This window comes from Bactrocera tryoni, chromosome 2 (genome assembly GCF_016617805.1).
Source record: "Bactrocera tryoni isolate S06 chromosome 2, CSIRO_BtryS06_freeze2, whole genome shotgun sequence".
In the NCBI taxonomy this organism is placed as follows: Eukaryota; Metazoa; Arthropoda; class Insecta; order Diptera; family Tephritidae; genus Bactrocera; species Bactrocera tryoni.
In genome coordinates, this window is record NC_052500.1 from 81,381,783 (window position 1) to 81,401,358 (window position 19,576).

The 19,576-nt window shown below is 37.4% G+C and overlaps 3 protein-coding genes and 1 long non-coding RNA gene across 9 annotated transcripts in view; 3 read left to right on the forward strand and 1 right to left on the reverse strand.

Moving 5' to 3' along the window:
- Positions 1-19,576, reverse strand: part of LOC120767254 — a 174,463-nt gene that overhangs the window by 70,603 nt on the left and 84,284 nt on the right. The gene's annotated exons all lie outside the window — the stretch shown is intronic.
- Positions 2,148-2,885, forward strand: LOC120767260. Its single transcript, XR_005704682.1, has 2 exons — positions 2,148-2,259; positions 2,327-2,885. It is a non-coding gene; the product is annotated as an uncharacterized LOC120767260 (long non-coding RNA).
- Positions 4,016-4,710, forward strand: LOC120767257. Its single transcript, XM_040093125.1, has 2 exons — positions 4,016-4,127; positions 4,187-4,710. The coding sequence occupies exons 1-2, from the start codon at positions 4,080-4,082 to the stop codon at positions 4,505-4,507; spliced, it is 369 nt and encodes a 122-aa protein (XP_039949059.1). The 5' UTR covers positions 4,016-4,079; the 3' UTR covers positions 4,508-4,710.
- On the forward strand, positions 9,233-17,936 carry LOC120767255. 3 transcript variants are annotated; one of them, XM_040093122.1, is made up of 2 exons: positions 9,233-9,364; positions 17,165-17,936. In XM_040093122.1, the coding sequence occupies exons 1-2, from the start codon at positions 9,311-9,313 to the stop codon at positions 17,789-17,791; spliced, it is 681 nt and encodes a 226-aa protein (XP_039949056.1). In that variant the 5' UTR covers positions 9,233-9,310; the 3' UTR covers positions 17,792-17,936. The 3 variants fall into 3 exon arrangements, with proteins under 3 accessions (XP_039949056.1, XP_039949055.1, XP_039949057.1); XM_040093121.1 differs by lacking the exon at positions 17,165-17,936 and adding an exon at positions 9,429-10,220 and having other exon boundaries at positions 9,238-9,364; XM_040093123.1 differs by lacking the exon at positions 9,233-9,364 and adding an exon at positions 16,997-17,103.

Sequence of the window (19,576 nt, forward strand, 5' to 3'; positions counted from 1 at the left end):
TTTAGTATTTTGTATTATTAGCAAGGTCTTTTACAACTACAAAGAAATAAAATAAACAAACAATTTGGTAGACGAAACAAAATTTGCGTATTTTGTCAATAGATGTCATATCAGATGAAATTTTAAGCTTCAATTAAGCAGAAAAAAATTTGATTCGGGGAAGTTGAAAAAAAGTTATATATGTTTGTTAAAAAATGAGTGAAAATAATGAAAAAATTATATTTTGATCTTTTGAAATTTTTGTATAAAAAAGGGAAGGGAAGGGCACGCAAGTCACCGAGGAATGAATGAAGGAATAATGTCTCTAGCGGAAAAATGGTACATATTTATTTATTTATTTAATTATTAGCATAAATATAAAAAAATAAGTTTAAATTTGATTAAAAGCACGAAAGGACTTTTTCGAATACTCAATATTTTTAATGAATAAAACAGTAGGTTTTTTGTGCTTGCAGGATGCAGAAGCTTCTGACCGCAAACATCTACGTTAAGCCCTTTGGTTTCCCAAGTGTTACTCAACTAAGCACCATTGAGAAACTCGCAGTATTTTATGAAATAACCTTTTCTGAATATTCGCAGAGGTATTCCAGCGTCTCTTCTACACATCCTACTCATCACATGCTCTGGATTCTACTTACTCCACTTTAACGACCTCTGAAAGAGAGATCTCAATTGCAACTTTTCTGTGATGACTTCTATCATGTTTCACAATTCCCTCTTTCGTGAAAGGAGAAATCATTCATTCATTACGCGCACCATCGCAAAGCTCTTTTGATCGTGTTCGAAAAATAACGATATTAGCAGCTGACAAACATATCCACGAGATTTGGATTACAGATTGATATTAGTTAGATCTGTAATTTGTTGTAAGCGTCATCAGATATGTTCTCATTTATAATCGTAAGTCTCATCATTTTTTACTCAGCTTAGCAGACATTTTATTGCTTCAGCATGAGAATCATTATTCGCAAAATTGGCCAGTCCAGGGTTTCCCCTCAAAGCTTTTGTATCAGTTCTCACTACACACATAATCAAGGTAAACGCTCTTGCTTGCGTTTAGCTCAGTGGCTAAAGTTGAGCTTAGTACTAGAGCGGCAAAATAATCGATGGGACTCTCGATACTATCGATAGTTTAATTTAGGTCTCACTATCGATATTTAATTTTGACTGTGTATAATTTATTTTTCATAAAATTACAAAATTTTACAAAATAAAGTTACATAATGATATAATCTGGTAATACCAAATATGGAGTCTAATTTTGGATAACATCTTAGCAAATTACAGCTACGGACACTCAATGCATTGAGATTATTTCATAAAAATGAAGGTTACAAAGCCACGGTCTGTTAATTTAAACCAGCGGGAAGTTAGTATTTTAAGTAAAAAAACTATCGGTATTATAGACAGTAGTTTTTCAGTTATAATTAGTACTGGCTTGCATTTTTGTTTTCAACAGAACCCAGCTTTGAACAATAACTCAATTAGTGATTAAAATAACCCTACATACATTTTATAGCATCTAAATGCAATTCCATGGAACACGCCATTGATTTCGAAAGAAATTCTTAAAGCAACCAGACAAGTTACTTTACAAAATCCAACAAAAAATAGTTCAGCAGTGTTAAATCTCACCATCTTGGAGACCACGAATCAGCCAAACGACGCGAGATAATGCGCTCACCAGAAGTTTCCTTCAATGAAATAATTGTTTCGTTGGCTGGATGGCAACTAAAAGTCTTGAAGGAGCAAATCGGGTACGAAAAAGTCATTAAGGATTGCTTTCTAGTGTTTCCCATTGACCATAACATTACGGTAGGCTTCATTTTTGAAAAAATATGGGCCAATGATTCCCTTTGCCCGTTGAGCACAGCCAACCGCGACTTTTGAGAATGTCACTGCGTCTATCTTCTAGATTATCAACATCATAAATGCTACTATTTCATTTACTAACGTGTTCATTCAACCACAAGTGAGTTCATGATAAGCTTCATCGCTGAACAACTCCTTTTTTAAATATAATTATAATTATAAATATTTTATATTGACATGATAATAAACGCTTTTGTTTTTTATATAATATTTCCTACTGGGTAATTGATCAAAGTTCCGAGTATTAAAATCACACATCACTCCGGTCCGCTGCAACACAATTTCAGTTGCAATAAACATTTCTGGGATGCTGGCGGCAAGTTCGGAATTATGGCGTCATTTTCTAAAATATTTCTACTACTATTGAGCGCATTTATAAAGCTGCATGTATGTTTTTGATAAGTAAAATTAATTGCAAATTTTATGTTTTTAAATAATTAATTTTATTTTGTAGTGCATTTGTTCACAACCGCTAAAAGATTCCTATGTATGGGGGCAGGAGCCGCCAAAAGCCAAAAATGACTCGATGCTAGAAAGAGTTCCCTTGGTTGTCGTGTTCGTGTTCATTTCAATATGTGTTCTCTGGTTCGCAGCAGTATTTATATCTTTGTGTTGTTCAAATGTGTGTTGCTGTAAGCAAATGCCACGCAGAAACGGCGTAACTGTGTATATAATACAGAACTGAGCATTCAATCAGTTCGGATTGTGAAATTATAACCTTAGATTTAATATGTGTATATTTTTTTACAAATATTTATAAATTAATATAAACTAAACTTGTAATTAAAATAGAACATTTTATATTATATTGCTGCTGCAATTGAATTCAAAGTGCGTTATTCGATGAAAACGTGAAGGGATTGCAACCACATTTTGTATTCTATTAACCTGTACTATAGACCATAATCTTGCTTACCTCAAATACTAAATTGTATTTTATGTACGAAAATATCATATGTCAGCCTACCTAACATAACTATTATAGAATATAATATTAACCTTGCAAAACTCGATGATTGTTAGTCGAATTAACTAACAAAGCGTGTCCAGTGTTAAGGAAGTATGCGCTACGATCTGTAATCTATTGAGCTCACCCTTCTTGCACAAAAGCTGGCAGAGAGCCAGCACCCTATTATACTCCAGGATCGTACTAGGTTCGTACTACAGTGCCTATCTCAGTCCCCTCTCTTCTCTCTTTGGAACACTACCTTTATGGTATGGGATCCCTCTGCGTAAAAGGGTTCCGCTCACACCATTCTAAAAACTGCTGCGGCCCCAGTCAGTTCAGATTGCTTTCAGTGCCACTTACTATCGCTTTTTATGGCAATACATTCTTTGCGATAGCTTCAAAGTGGGTTTATTTTTGCACACCAATTTATTGAAAAACAATCGGTATGAAAAATGTACGGTAAACAATCCATGGACACGGAAAGCGGACACGGACTCACAATTTCTGCACCAATGCCTTCAGCAGTTTTCGAGCCGTTAGTATACCTCTGGATAGTTTTGTCTCTAGAGTAGTAGTGTGGAGCCTTTGGGCCTTCCTTCTTTAGGTAACTCTAAATTTATATGTGAAAGTGCTTAGTTGAATATAATACATATAATAGATTGTATTATTTAGTTGATTGTCAGATATGCCCATTAAACTTATAACGGAGTGGAATCAGGCCCACCTATAGAAAAAATTTAAATAAAACATGCTTGCCTTTTTGATGATCTAGTTTTTTTTTAATCTTAAATTGCAGCCTACGTAAAGCAATATATAATTTCTCGATGGCCATAGTAGTTCTGGAGAAAACCGTTTCGTCAGTTACTTCTTTCATTCCTTAAGATATGAAATTAAACTCTCTGGTGTATTTTAGTTTAATTCAAGTATCGAGATTAAATCAAATACTATGTGGACCACCCATTTTTCTATGGATGATTGTATGCTACCATATTCTCGGAAAAACAATTTTAGCTGTAAGATGATTTGTTTTGAAAGAGAAATCAGCTTGAAGATAACCGGTTTACATTATCGATAATACATGCACACGAACTCTGGGTGTATTAGGTGATAATTACTACAAAGTTGAATGTAATTTAAGATTATTCTTGTTGTGTTTACAATCAGTACTATAAACCTACTATAAATTTGCCGGCGAATGAACGATTATTCCAGTCTTATTGCATTTCACTAAGCGTTAGGAGATATTTTACTTTAAAAAATGGGCAGCAAATTGTTTTTATTATTGTGTATGCTGTTCGCATTACAGGTTGGTCAATATATGTGACAGAATTAAAAAAAAAAAAACATATTTATAGTTGTCTTTAGTTCACAGCATTTGCACTCCCATTAGAAAATGACAAGGATTTAAAAGAAATCGCCGACAATAAGCCGCCAAATGAAAAAAGCATAATACCGGATACACCAGGTGTGCGGGAGTTCAAAAAGGGCTTAGTGGACCACTTAGTAGCAAGCCTTGGGAACGAAGAAGGAGACGAATCTGGTGTCTACAGCGCTCAACTGTCTTCAGCGGAAGTTGATTTGCCCTGCACAAATGATACTGTTAGAATAGCAATTATTAGCAGCAGTTTTCCATTGCCAGAGCGCTTTTTCCATACTCCAAAGAGATGCTCGGAAGAAGTGCAGTGAATAAAGTAATAAACTAAATGAATAAATGAATAAATAATGTTAATGAAGCGACGAATCATAGTGATACAATAGAAAATGTTTAAAAGTCTTTGAAAAAAAAATTTTGAGTTTTGAAATTTTGTTTCTTTTATATGAGAAGTCAACATTTTAAGTTACGTCTTAAATATATTTCCCTTGTTTAAAGAAATTTGGAAAAAAAATGTTGGGCAAAAAAATTTGAAATAAATATTTTCAAAAACAAATTTTCAAAAAAATGTTCATAAAATTTACAAAAAAAATTGGAAAAAAAATTTCACAAAAAAATTTTGGAAAAAAATGATTTCCAAAAAAAAAATTTGGAAATAAAATAATTTTGAGTTTGGAAATAATTTTTTATTTTAAGCGGAATTTATTATTTTTTGTTACGCCTTAAGTTCCCTTAAATCTATGTACATACATATCTTTGGATATTTAAAATACTTTGAGATTTTATAGCTTGCAGCAACACATATTTACTTAAAATATAAAAAAAATACATATGCATATATTTTAATAAATCAGTGTGGCCAACTGCATTTCACAATTCAAAAAAAATTTTCCCAAAGATCGAATAACATAACAACGTTCAAAAATACTTTCATAAGAAGTCAGCTCAAAGAAAAATCAAACTTTCCACAATACTTTCAAATCTAGCCTATTGAAACTTCTTAAAAAGTGTCTTAGTCAAAAGGTTACTAAAAGCATATCATATGTATATACACTTAATTAGATGCCAATATTGGTTTTCACTTGCATACAAGCAAATTTCGAAACTCACAAAAAGTTTTTGTTTTTGCAAATTTCTTTTTAATGTCATTGCACATGTATTTTTAAAGTCGAACAAACGAATTTCATCAATTGCAAAAAGAAATCGGCAAAGTGCGCAACTAAGTACATTAATACATACACATGTACATAAATATATGTATGTATGTATTTGCACACAATTGTCCCACAATGGCGAAAACACAAAGCCTCACACATAGATGCACACGAGTTTGCTCGCTGTCATTAGCCGAGCATAGCAAAAGTGCCAATTTCAATCAGTGATGAAAAGTACGAGCGAAACTTTCCATTTAAGTACGACAAAAGTCCGTTTGACAAAAGACAAAATTAAATTTCGTGCAACATCTGCACATAGTCAAGTCAGCGCGCATTGTCGCATTGATGAATTGAAGTGAGTTTCATTTTGGCATTTATTTAATCGCCACCACATACTTATGTGCACATGCAGGAACATATATACAACAATGTTTGTATATACGTAAATACATATGTACATATGTATATATGTAAGTAGGCGAGTACTCGTTGGCAACAATTCGAAATGAAAAACTCATCGGCCTGCGGCGCATGATAAGTTCAACGATTATTGTGCTGAAATGAGCTTGCCACACAGACAGTATTAAAAGTGAAAAGTACACAACTTGATTGAAATTTAAAAATAAAGGTTGAAGCTCAGAATTTTTAACAACAATACAGCAAGAATATTAAGACTGCCCACGCGCGCAAATGTTATCAGAGCTGGGCAGCAGCTGGAGGGAAAGACGAAACTTGAAGTAAAATTTTCTTAATGAAAACCCGTCAAATGAAACATGATAGGTTATACCATGTTCAGACCGACACTTAATCACAAGATTTCGGCTGTTGAGTAGTTTATGCCACTAATCTTATAAATTTAACAAGATTTCACCATACAAAAATGACAGTTGTTAATCTCGTCTCCGAGGTGATTTGAATCTAATCTACGCGAAAGCTCGCTGCGTGACTCTGATTCAGCACCATCTGCTTGTCAGCATTTGAAATCTATTACATTATCACAGCTGATTTAGACACTACAAAGAGAAAAAAGTGTAAACAAACAAATGAACTAACGCAATGAATCTCAATTCACCCGAAAATCGACTTGCCAAATAAAAAAATTCGAATTAATTTCTTTATATGGAAAATTTTTAAAAGAATACGGCTTTTATTACAAAATACTTTATAACAATGTTTTCTTTTAATAAATATTAAGCGATGTGAATTCTTGAAGGGCAAAAATATCTGTTTTATCATATGTTCAACGGCAGTGAGTACACGCTTGATTAGTGAAGAGGTTAAATGTAATCTAATCACTTAAAATTTTTGATGGGAACATAGTATCAGTTATTTAAATACTGAGGCGATCTGTTGTCCAAGGCCTTCAAACGGCACTATTTGTGACTGCTAGTGATAGCCTTATTGGTTCCAAGATTACATTTAATAGTCTGTTAAAAATCCGCCATATGACTGCGTTGTACCCAGATCACTGCGTTTCCTCACTCATGAAACCAAGAGCGACCGTGAGATCACAAGACAGCGAAAACTGTCCTATCGAAGGAGAAAGCGACATTTTTCTGGGTTTCTATGTTGGCTACCTGGAGTATTTTTTCGGGTTATTTCATTTGTCACAGGGTTACATTATGCCGAATTATAGAGAAAACGGTAACATAACTTCGTCGCCGCCACCGTCAAATGGTTGTATTGGCTACGAAGAAAATTTTGCTTCATTTAACTTTTTTTTGAAGAAATCTTAAACTGAGCGAAATTTGAGTCGAATATTTGCATGTAAAATAATTCGCTAAAGAACAGCTGGTACGACGAGGAGTTCCGTGTCGCAGCGGAGAGAAAACAGACTGCCTACCTCGCAACGTTACGATCGACCACAACACGTGCGGGATGGGATAAAAACCGAGAGCTGAAGAGGGAAGCGGGACGCATTTGCAGACACAAAAAGAAAGAGGCCGAAATGCGTGAGTACGAAGAGCTTGATAAGCTGGCCGACATGGGTAATGCTCGAAAATTCTACGAAAAAATGCGGCGGCTTACAGAAGGTTTCAAAATCGGAGCATACTCTTGTTGAACCTGCAAAGGTGGTCTAGTCACCGATGCCCAGAGCATACTTAGTTATGGAAGGAACACTTCTCTAGCCCCCAATCGATGACGATGAAGCAGACGTTTCATTGCCCGACCATGAAGAAGTTCGAAGAGCAATTACCCGCCTGAAGAACAACAAAGCGGCGGGAGCCGATGGATTACCGGCCGAGCTATTCAAACACGGCGGCGAAGAACTGATAAGGAGCATGCATCAGCTTGTTTGGTCGGACCAAAGCATGCCCAAATTGGAATTTAAGTGTTCTCTGTCCAATCCATACAAAAGGAGACCCTACAATCTGCGCCAACTACCGTGGGCTAAGCCTTCCCAACATCGCATATAAGGTTCTATCGAGCGTATTGTGTGAAAGATTAAAGCCCACCATCATCAGACTGATTGGACCTCATAAGAGTGGCTTTAGACCTGGCAAATCAACAACCGACCAGATATTCACCATGCGTCAAATCTTGGAAAAGACCCGTGAAAGGAGAATCGACACACACCACCTCTTCGTCGATTTAAAAGCTGCTTTCGACAGCACGAAAAGGAGCTGCCTTTATGCGCGATGTCTGAATTTGGTATCCTCGCAAAACTAATACGGCTGTGTAAACTGACGTCGAGCAACACCCAAAGCTCCGTCAGGATCGGGAAGGACCTCTCCGAGCCGTTCGATACCAAAAGAGGTTTCAGACTCCCATGATATTGATATCAACACCCGCCTCAACACCAGCGCCGTTAGTTCTGCTTTCTCCAGACTGGACAAGGAAGCAAAACAAATGGGTCTGGCAGTGAACGAGGGCAAGACGAAATATCTCCTGTCATCAAACAAACAGTCGTCGCACTCGCGACTTGGCTCTCACGTCACTGTTGAAGTTGTAGATAATTTCGTCTATCTTGGAACCAGCGTAAACACCACCAACAATGTCAGCCTGGAAATCCAACGCAGTATAATTCTTGCAAACAGGTGCTACTTCGGACTGAGTATAGGCAATTGAGAAGCAAAGTCCTCTCTCGACGAATAAAAACCAAACTCTATGAGTCACTCATAATTCCCGTCCTGCGTTCTGCGAAAGATTTATGGTCCTTTGCGCGTTGGCCACGGCGAATATCGCATTCGATGGAACGATGAGCAGTGCGAGATATATGACGACATTGCCATAGTTCAGAGGATTAAAAGACAGCGGCTACGCTGACTAGGTCATGTTGCCCGAATGGACGAAAACACTCCAGCTCTGAAAGTATTCGACGCAGTACCCGCCGGGGGAAGCAGAGGAAGAGGAAGATCTCCACTCCGTTGGAAGCACCAGGTGGAGAAATACCTGGCTACGCTTGGAATATCCAATTGGCGCCACGTAGCAAAAAGAAGGAGCGAATGGTGCGCTGTTGTTAACTCGGCTATAATCGCGTAAGCGGTGTCTACGCCAATTAAGAATAAGAAGAAAATAATTCTTAATTGGACCACATATATGTTTATGTATTGTTTGAAACTTCAGCAATAATTCAACATATGGACATCCTCACTCCCTCATAAGTAGTAAATTGACTTGGTTTTTAACTAACCACAGCTAAATATTACAGCCAAGATTTCATAGGAAATAATTTTAAATCGATCTATATATAGGTACTGATATAGATAATAACAGAACGTGCGAGTATCGAGAACAGCTAAATCGTAGCAAAACTGGTTTTTATCAAAGCATTGTCACCGCTAATTAAATGGAAATGATATAAGATCTTAGAAAAATTAAATATTTACGATGAATAAGGATGAATGTACCTACATATGATGCTATATAAAGTTGCGCCCTGATTGTCTGTCTATTCAGTTGTTGAGAACACACTCGAAACTAAAGAAGCACCTAAGGGCAGCAGAGATAAGTAGAGCAAAAATGGTGAATTTCTGGGGCATCCTTGTAGTATTTGCTGTCTGTGCAGCTTTTCAGGTACGTAAAGTCCTACAAAATTACACCACAAAAAAAAACTAATGTAATGTTTAATACCTTACAGCTGGCAGAGTCGCAAACTCAAAATGATTACCGTCCTAATTTAGAGGACACTTCGGTTTCTTATCCAGAGGAAACGCAAGACGGCACCCCAAGCGCAACAACACCGAAGATACGTTTGAGCTTAAGTGAAAGGCGTGAAGCATTAAAGCAATTTGCCAATAATCTGAGGAATGAGTATGACAAAAATTACGTGAGTAAAACACGTGACGTCTTCAAAAAACTTATCCTTGAACTTGAAGCGTTAACCGAGAAGAGTGACGATGTTAAAGAGATACTAACTGATCTAAAAGCTACTCTAACAAAATTGGAGGCTTTTGACATAGAATCCGATGACTTAAAAGAAGCTTCCTATATTATCAGTGATCTGTGGGATGAGCTTCGTGAGCCTGTAAATGCGCTACTAGAAGTGGTTGCCGCACTCAGAAAAGTTGGTTGGATAGATGTGGATAACGAGCTGTCCGCTCAAAAGGTTGCAATTACCGATAAATTTGTCATAGCATTCAATCAGTTTGTGGCTACACTAACGCCGTGGGAGCGACTGAAGGAGGCCCGCTTAATCGATCTGAACAAACGGTTTAACAACGACAGATGGGATTTGTTTTCTTCGGTTTGGATATATTTCGAGTAATATACAATTTACAAGCTAACATGATACGAACTTATGTACCCAAATCTGTCTTATACTATACTTAAAAATATAATACGCTGACTAACCCCTATAAAATTTCTCATACAATTTTTTATATATATCACTTTAATAAAATCTTTGAACTTTAACTTTGCAACAAATTAATTTTTTTATGAAAATGACTTACATCTAATTAATTTTTAATTGCCCACTTACAAGGAAGCGTGAGCTCCACGAATGAACAGTAGTTGATTAATGAATGTTGCTGCGGTGCATCTGCTTACTTCAGCCGCTATCATATGCTTCATATGTAAATATCTCAGTTTGTAATAAAATTGTCTCATTTCACGGTATACTGATGCCAAATATTAGGAGGTTATATTAAATGTTTAGAATACACATTATTTGTAAAGACATACCCTACGGCATCTCTTTGACGCAAACACAATGAATTTCAAGCACCATTACTTTAACCATTTCGATGCTATTATGCTGTGGGCATAAAATAGTAAGAAAAAACTTAATCGTCGAAAAAAGTTTTTTTTTCTAGGTTGATATGATAAATGTGCCAAATATCGGATCAAAATAATAATTAGTGTTTAGTATATGCTTGTCTTTCTGAAGTACACAAGGTGGACTCGGAAACTTTTACGATGAGTGAAATTATTCAAAAAAGAAGTTCCATTAAATTTTGTGCTCCGGAATCAAATTTCTTGATGCGAAACGTTCAGAATGTTGGAATGTTTTTGCTTGTTGCGATTAACAGTCAGGGATGTTACTGGCATTATTGTTATATCAGAAGGATCAGTGAAAACCATTTTGAAAAATCATTTGGGACTAAGCAAAGTGAAACAACGATTGGTTCCAAAATCATGCGATTTTTTTTTTAAAAAGAGCATCGCTTTAACTTCTGTGAAACACTGTTTTCCGACTATCATGATGTCATGGAACATATTATGACTGGCGATGAGTCAAGGATCTATGCTTAAGACCTGAAACAGACGATAAAACGATGAATATCGTGTCATAGTTGAACCGATAATGAAAAAACCACGTCAGTACAGGTACAAAATCAAAGCTATGTTGACAGTTTTCATCGATTATCGAGGTGTGATGCACTCCGAATTCCTTCCGACCGGCAAACTGTCAACTAGAAATACTATTTTAGTGTTGTGTGTCGTTTGCGCGAAATTGTAATTGTAAAAATGCGCCAACTCTTGGTTTTTACACCACAATAATGCGCCGTCGCATACTGAATTGATTCCTCGTGAGGTTTTCGCAAAAGTTTTAACTAATATCGTGCCAAAACCACCCTATTAGGCCGATTTGGCTCCGTGTGACTTCTGGTTATGCAGCAGACTGAGTCAATTGAAGACATTAACCGGTAATTGCTTCGCGCCATGAAGGATATTCCGGAAATTGACTTTAACAAGCCAAGGAAATGAACTTTGAGATGGCCGACATATGTTTTGAAGAAAAAATTTAGAATTTTAAAATCATAAACAAACTCTTACTACTGTTTGCTCATGGTTATATCTCATATAAGACAAGTGTTCAACGACTTCACGACCTTCACTGACTGCTTTGTGCCACTGAAATACTTGTGTTTGTTAAAGAAAGGCATGTGATATCTTCTAAAAAGCTTGAAATGTTCCAACCACTTCGAGACAGGTCAAGTGTCACTGTGAACATGAATAAATCAAAAAATAGAGATATGGAAAACTTGAACTACTTACAATGCTGTTCAACCTTAAAGCAAGCCATTCATCACAAAACCGAGAAAAAAAGTTAACACGATTATTTTTGGGTTTTTTTTCTTATATTTAAATTTCACATATGGTATTAAAATATTGTAAGCGTGCGTGGCCCAGTTGTCTGGTAAAATACCTCTGGCAGGTACACCCGACATAGGTTAAAGGGGTTGCGTATCCTCGAAGGAGGTTGATTGCGAAAAGAGGTGGCGACTATATCTTTTGTTGGTCTGTCTAGAGTGGTGTGTTTTCGTCAGATATGATGAAGTTGTAGATGGTATGCCTTGTGGAGTAATATGTTGAACTTTTAGAGCTGAGATCGCAATGAAATTATTTTCGATACTTTTTTCCTCACCTTGGCAATCTTCATAACCGTAATAAATACAAATAAATAATCAAATTTCCCACGTATTTATAGTATTTTATTAGCAAGAAATTAAATTAGAAGTTGTAGCGTGAATATCAAAACAGTAGTGAAAGCCAAACCACTATAAATTACCTTCACCTTGCTATTAAAGATATTGGAATATAAAATTATTATGGAACTCAAGGCGATAAGATTAATGTTTTTCCTCATTCTAGCGCTGCAGGTAAGAAAAATGTAAAGTCTAAGTGTGGCACGATATTTGTATTAGCAAAAAGGTCACGTCGGAGATCTTTATATATAAAAATTACGTTTCACGTTCTTTGTCCGCTTTGGACTCCTAAACTACTGAACCGATTTTAGTAAAATTTTGCTCACTGTGTCTAGTTCGAACCAACTTAGAAGACAGGTTGGTAAACAAAAAATTCATAAATAAAAAATACGGTGAAAGCTCCATTAACTGTTCAGAAACACTGGTAATATATGTATATGTATATATCTTCACCTGAAATGCAAAATAACGTAACAACATTTTCGGAAATTTAAAGTGGCACGAATGAAACACGAAATAAAATGTAACATGAGTGAAACAAAATTTTAATATTGGTTAAAACTGGTTTATATCTGACCACAAAACCTGAAAATGTTGAACATATGTAATATTATGTATGTAATTTGAAGTAGTGAAGCGAAATCAGTAAGATACTCAATTTCGAATTTTTTGATGATACGTTATTTTGCATTTCAGGTGACGATATATATATTTATAAATGATCGGTATGACGAGCTGAGTCGGATTTGTCATATCCATCTGTCTGTATGTCCACTATTTCGTCCATCAGACTGCATATATTTGAGCTAGGCTCTCAGTTTTTGATACCGATTCTTCCTAAAAAAGTTGCTCGTTTGTCAGAAGCGCCAAAATTAAATGATCGGAATCAGTTGTATGTGAGATTGCTTTTGCGTATAGCTGCCATACAAACTTATTGATCAAAATCAAGTTATCTGTGGTTGTTAATAAATAAAAATAATTTCATATTTCCGATTTCACAGTATGGATTTAGCGGTTTACTGCAATACTGAGTATTTTCATCAAAATTTAATTATTTGTACTAGAAAAATCAATTACTGACTTAGTAATCTACAATTAAATTTCAACAGTTAATAGATGAGTATACATAGATCATAAGCAATCGAAGGATTTGGAAAAAAATGAATTTTTGGCAATTATTATCACAAATTTCCTTGAAAAATTTAATTGTAATCACAAAAAAAAATATTTCGATTAATATCAAGGTCATCCTAATGTCGAGCTTTAAGACTTTGTTATTGGTCACCATAAAATTAAAATGCGTAGTAAGCATTAGTATATACGATTTTTTTAGCATTTTTCGGACATTGTTATGTGTTATTCCGTTGACTGCCCTGAAAGATGTGACGTGGGACCATTACGGATACCTGCAGGTTTTGACTGACAAACAGATGATTTGCAAATTTACAAAGGTTATACATTAAAGAGGATGGAGGATGGAGTCATGTGTAGAAGTTCACGCAAGTGAGGAAAGTTCTCTGATCGCCATTCACTTGGGAGTGGCCAGAAACGATTCTTTTACATATGACGCAAGCAGCTCACGACTTCCGGTCTTTGACCAAGTATCTTCTGTGTAGCCTAGGAACATCCGTTTGAAGGTGAGCTAAAGTGAGAAGGCGAAATATCCCCTACATAGGGTTGTGCGCTGGGTTTGGGACCCGGCACGTAAAAAACACCCCCAATGAAAGGTAGCAACAAGCCGCGGATGAGAGACCCCCTTTTGATGACGACAATGGCAAACGAAATAAGGACTACGATTTAAGGGCATGCACCTGGAATGTCCGGTGCCTTAATTGGGAAAGTGCCGCTGCCCAACTGGTTGATGTCCTAGTGAAAATAAAAGCTGACATCACCGCCGTCCAAGAAATGCGATGAACGGAACAAGGACAAAGACGAGTAGGTCTTTGTGGCATTTACTACAGTGGCCATATAAAGGAGCACGAGTTTGGTATGGGATTCGTAGAGGGAGAAAGACTCCGTCGCCGAGTACTATCATTCACTCCGGTGAATGAACGTCTAGCCACAATCCGTATCAAAGCGAGGTTCTTCAACATATCGCTGATTTGCGCTACGCCCCGACGGAAGAGCAGGACGATGTGAGCAAAGATGCCTTTAATTAGTGCTTGGAGCGCACTTTGAGAGCTGCCCCCGCCACGATGTCAAAATCGTGCTTGGCGACTTTAACGCCAGGGTGGGCAAAGAAGGTATCTTTGGCACTACGGTCGGTAAATTCAGCCTCCACGACGAAACATCCCCAAAGAAGATTAATCCAGCTACCTTGCGCTCTCCGGATCGAAAAACTACCAATCAGATCGATCATGTTGTGGTAGACGGAAGACACGTCTCTAGTGTTTTAGATGTGCGTGCGCTCCGAGGTCTTAACATCGACTCGGACCACTATCTTGTTGCAGCCAAGTTTCGCACCCGCCTCTGTGCAGCAAAAAACGCACGCCAACAAACACAAGTAAGGTTCGACGTCGAGAAGCTGCAATCACAACCGACAGCCGAACGATTTTCTACTCGGCTTGCACTCCTGCTCTCTGAGAGCATTCGTCAACAACTCGGCACAAGGGAACTATGGGACGACATTTCAAACTCTCTACGTACAGCTGCAACCGAAACCATTGGTTTTCGGAAAGTACAAAAGAACAACTGGTACGACGAGGAGTGCCGTGTCGCAGCGGAGAAAAAGCAGACTGCCTACCTCGCAACGTTACGATCGACCACAACACGACAAAGAGGGAAGCGAGATGCATTTGCAGACAGAAATGCGTGAAATGCGGAAATGCTTGAAAATTCTATGAAAACATGCGGCGGCTTACAGAAGGTTTCAAGACCGGAGCATACTCTTGTAGAACCCCCAAAGGTGATCTAGTCACCGATGCCCAGAGCATACTTAAATTATGGAGGGAACACTTTTCCAGCCTGCTGAATGGCAGTGAACGCACAACGCCAGGAGAAGGCGAACCCGATTTCCCAATCGACGACGATGGAGCCGACGTTCCATTGACCGAACATGAAGAAGTTCGAATAGCAATTACCCGCCTGAAGAACAACAAAGCGGCGGAGGCCGAGCTATTCAAACACGGCGGCGGAGAACTGATAAGGAGCATTAATCAGCTTCTTTGTAAAATATGGTCGGACGAAAGCATGCCCAACGATTGCAATTTAAGTGTGCTCTGCCCAATCCATAAAAAAGGTGACCTCACAATCTGCACCAACTACCGTGGGATAAGCCTTCTACACATCGCATATAAGGTTCTATCGAGCGTATTGTGTGAAAGATTAAAGCCCACCGTCAACAAACTGATTGGACCTTATCAGTGTGGCTTTAGACCTGGTAAATCAACAACCGACCAGATATTCACCATGCGCCAAATCTTGGAAAAGACCCGTGTAGGGAGAATCGACACACACCACCTCTTCGTCGATTTCAAAGCTGCTTTCGACAGCACGGAAAGGAGCTGCCTTTATGCAGCGATGTCTAAATTTGCCATCCCCGCAAAACTAATACGACTGTGTAAACTGACGTTGAGCAACACCCAAAGCTCCGTCAGGATCGTGAAGGACCTCTCCGAGCCGTTCGATACCAAAAGAGGTTTCAGACAAGGCGACTCTCTATCGTGTGACTTCTTCAACCTACTGCTAGAGAAAATAATTCGAGCTGAAGAACTTAATCAAGCAGGTACAATCTTTTATAAGAGTGTACAGCTGCTGGCGTATGCCGATGATATTGATATCATCGGCCTCTACACCCGCGAAGCAAAACAAATGGGTCTGGCAGTGAACGAGGGCAAGACGAAATATCCCCTGTCATCAAACAAACAGTCGTCGCACTCGCGACTTGGCTCTCACGTCACTTTTGAAGTTGTCGATAATTTCGTCTATCTTAGAACCAGCGTAAACACTACCACCAACAATGTCAGCCTGGAAATTCAACGCAGGATATTTCTTGTTAACAGGTGCTACTTCGGACTGAGTATAGGCAATTGAAAAGCAAATTCCTCTCTCGACGAACAACAACCAAACTCTATAAGTCGCTCATAATTCCCGTCCTGCTATATGGTGCAGAAGCTTGGGCGATGACAGCAACCGATGAGTCGACGCTACGAGCTTTCGAGAGAAAGGTTCTGCGAAAGATTTATTGGCATTGGCGAATATAGTATTCGATGGAACGATGAGCTGTACGAGATATATGACGACATTGACATAGTTCAGCGAATTAAAAGACAGTGGCTACGCTGGCTAGATCATGTTGTCCAAATGGACGAAAACACTCCAGCTCTAAAAGTATTCGACGCAGTACCCGCTGGGGGAAGCAGAGGAAGATGAAGACCTCCACTCCGTTGGAAGGACCAGTTGGAGAAAAACCTGGCTACGCTTGGAATAGAAAATAATTCTTAATTGGACGACATATGTATGTATATATGTATTGTTTGAAACTTCATCAACAATTCATCATATGGACATCGTCACACCCTCATAAGCAGTAAATCGACTTGGTTTTTAACTAACCACAGCTATTACAGTAGAATAACAGAACGTGCGAGTATCGACAACAGCTATATCTTAACAAAACTGGTTTTTATCAAAGCATTGTCACCGCTAATTAAATGTAAATGATATAAGATCTTAGAAAATTAAATATTTACTATGAATAAGGATGAATGTACCTACATATGATGCTATATAAAGTTGCGCCCTGATTGTCTGTCTATTCAGTTGTTGGGAACACACTCCAAAATCAAGAAGCACATAAGAGCAGCGGAGATTATAAGTAGAGCAAAAATGGTCCATTTCTGAGGCATTATTGTAGTATTTTCTGCCTGTGCAGCTTTTCAGGTACGTAAGGTCCTGCAAAATTATACCACTAAAAACTAATGTAATGTTTAATACCTTACAGCTGGCAATGTCGCAAAATCAAAATGATCACCGTCCTAATTTGGAGGACACTTCGGTTTCTTATCCAGAGGAGATGCAAGACGGCACTCCAAGCGCAACAACACCGAAGATACGTTTGAGCTTAAGTGAAAGGCGTGAAGCATTAAATCAATTTGCCAAGAATCTCCTGAATGAGTATGACAAAAATTACGTAAGTAAAACACGTGACGTCTTCAAAAAACTTATCCTTGAACTTGAAGCGTTAACCGAGAAGAGTGACGATGTTAAAGAGATACTTACTGATCTAAAAGCTACTCTAACAAAGTTGGAGGCCTTTGACATAGAATCCGATGACTTAAAAAAAGCTTCCCATATTATCAGTGATCTGTGGGATAAGCTTCGTGGGCCTGTAAATAAGCCACTAGAAGTGGTTGCCGCACTCAGAAAAGTTGGTTGGACAGATGTTGATAACGAGCTGTCCGCTCAAAGGCTTGCAATTACACATAAATTTGTCATAGCATTCAATCACTTTGTGGCTACACTAACGCCGTGGGAGCGACTGAAGGAGGCCCGCTTAATCGATCTGAACAAACGGTTTAACAGTGACCGATTGTATTTGTTTTCTTGCTTGGGGATATATTTCAAGTAATATACAACTATGCCTAACGTAATACGACCTTATATACCCAGATCTCTCTTATACTATACTTAATAATATTATATGCTGACTAACCTCTATAAAATTTCTCATACAATATTTTATATATATCACTTTAATAAAATTTTTGAACTTTAACTTTGCAACAAATTAATTTGTTTATGAAAATGACTTACATCTAATTAATTTTTAAACGCCCATTTACAAGGAATCGTGAGCCCCATGAATGAATAGTACATATATACTTAATGAATGCTGCTGCATTTTCTATCCTCTCAAATTGCTCGGAAGATTGCCTCTTTGTCTCGGGATCATACCCAAAGATCCATGACTCGTCACCTGTGATTACGTTGTTCAAAAATTGGCGGTCACTTTCACACATGTTTAAATTTTCTTGACACAATTTATCTCGCCGGAATTTCACCTCAAAAGAGGTCACTAAGCAATATTATGTGACAGTTTTCTTCATTTATCGAGGTGTGGTGCACTCCGAATTCCTTCCGTCCGACCAAACTGTCAACGAGAAATACTATTTGAGTGTAATGCGGGAAGCTATTCGTAAAAAGAGGCCGGAATTATGAGCCGACAACTCTTGATTTTTGCTTGGATTCTTACCTAACCTTCCTGAAACCCATTATGATGGGTTACGTTATTTCTTGGTAAATGCTCCAATTTCAACTCTCACGCACCTTTTTTCATTTAATAAATTTAAATATTTCGAAAAATTTTAAAGATTATAAGAAAGTATACTCGACGAAAGGCACTTCAATATAAAACTGAATGTCCATTTATTGATAATGTTATTCAAAGAAAAGCATTAAGTAATTGAACTCTGTGCGAGTGAACTAGTTTTATACATTTAAAAAATAAGGCGCTTAACGGTCGAAAAATATTTACGCCTCATTGGTAAATCATGCGGAAATAAAAATGAAAAAAACTGTTTTTAATTTTAGAGCAAGCGTCACATTGCAAAATATTAATTAAGTATACTAACTATTAAGGCGCAGCGCAATACAAAATGATAACAAGCAACACTGACAATTAAATATTTTTCTCCCATGAATGCAAACCTTCGTACATAAATACTGTATTGTAACAGCAGAGTTAACGCTACTTTGGAGTTAGTACTCTTTTCCGGCGCACTCCCACACAATACTATTCAAGCTGGTAGCAAGCTTCGTGATATTTACGACCGTTGGCGTGACATAACACGAGCGTCGCATTGACGACGTCGTCACATACAAATGCTCATTAATAAGTATGTCGAGCGACGCTTCAAAACCTAGTTAATAAAGTTGTATACTCAGTGTTGGGTTGCGAAAGACGATTTCTGGGTTAATCGCCGGTGTGCAACTGCATTTGCGTTTACGTTTTTGATTAACGCATTTCGAAAATAACGATGTCAACGTGACATTTGCTTTTCATATGATTTTCACACCGATAATGTTGTTAGGTAAGTGGAGAAATGAAGAGAGATAATGTTGGGAAAATTTTGGGAATATTAGTAGATGAGAAATCGTTTCAACATTCTAAAGATAAAATATATGTAATTTAAATTAATTAAATTTTTTTGTTTTCATAATGCAGAGAGTATGTCTGACAATTAAGATAGAATGAGAAAGAGATCGAGAGAGAACTCATCCAACTGGTAAGCAAATGACTTTTATGGGTTTTTTGAAGGGTATTATAGCTTCGGAGCAACTGAAGTTGGCTTTTTTTCTTGTTTCAGGGATTATTAATAAACAAAAACTAAAAATTTTTATTTAAAATTTAAAA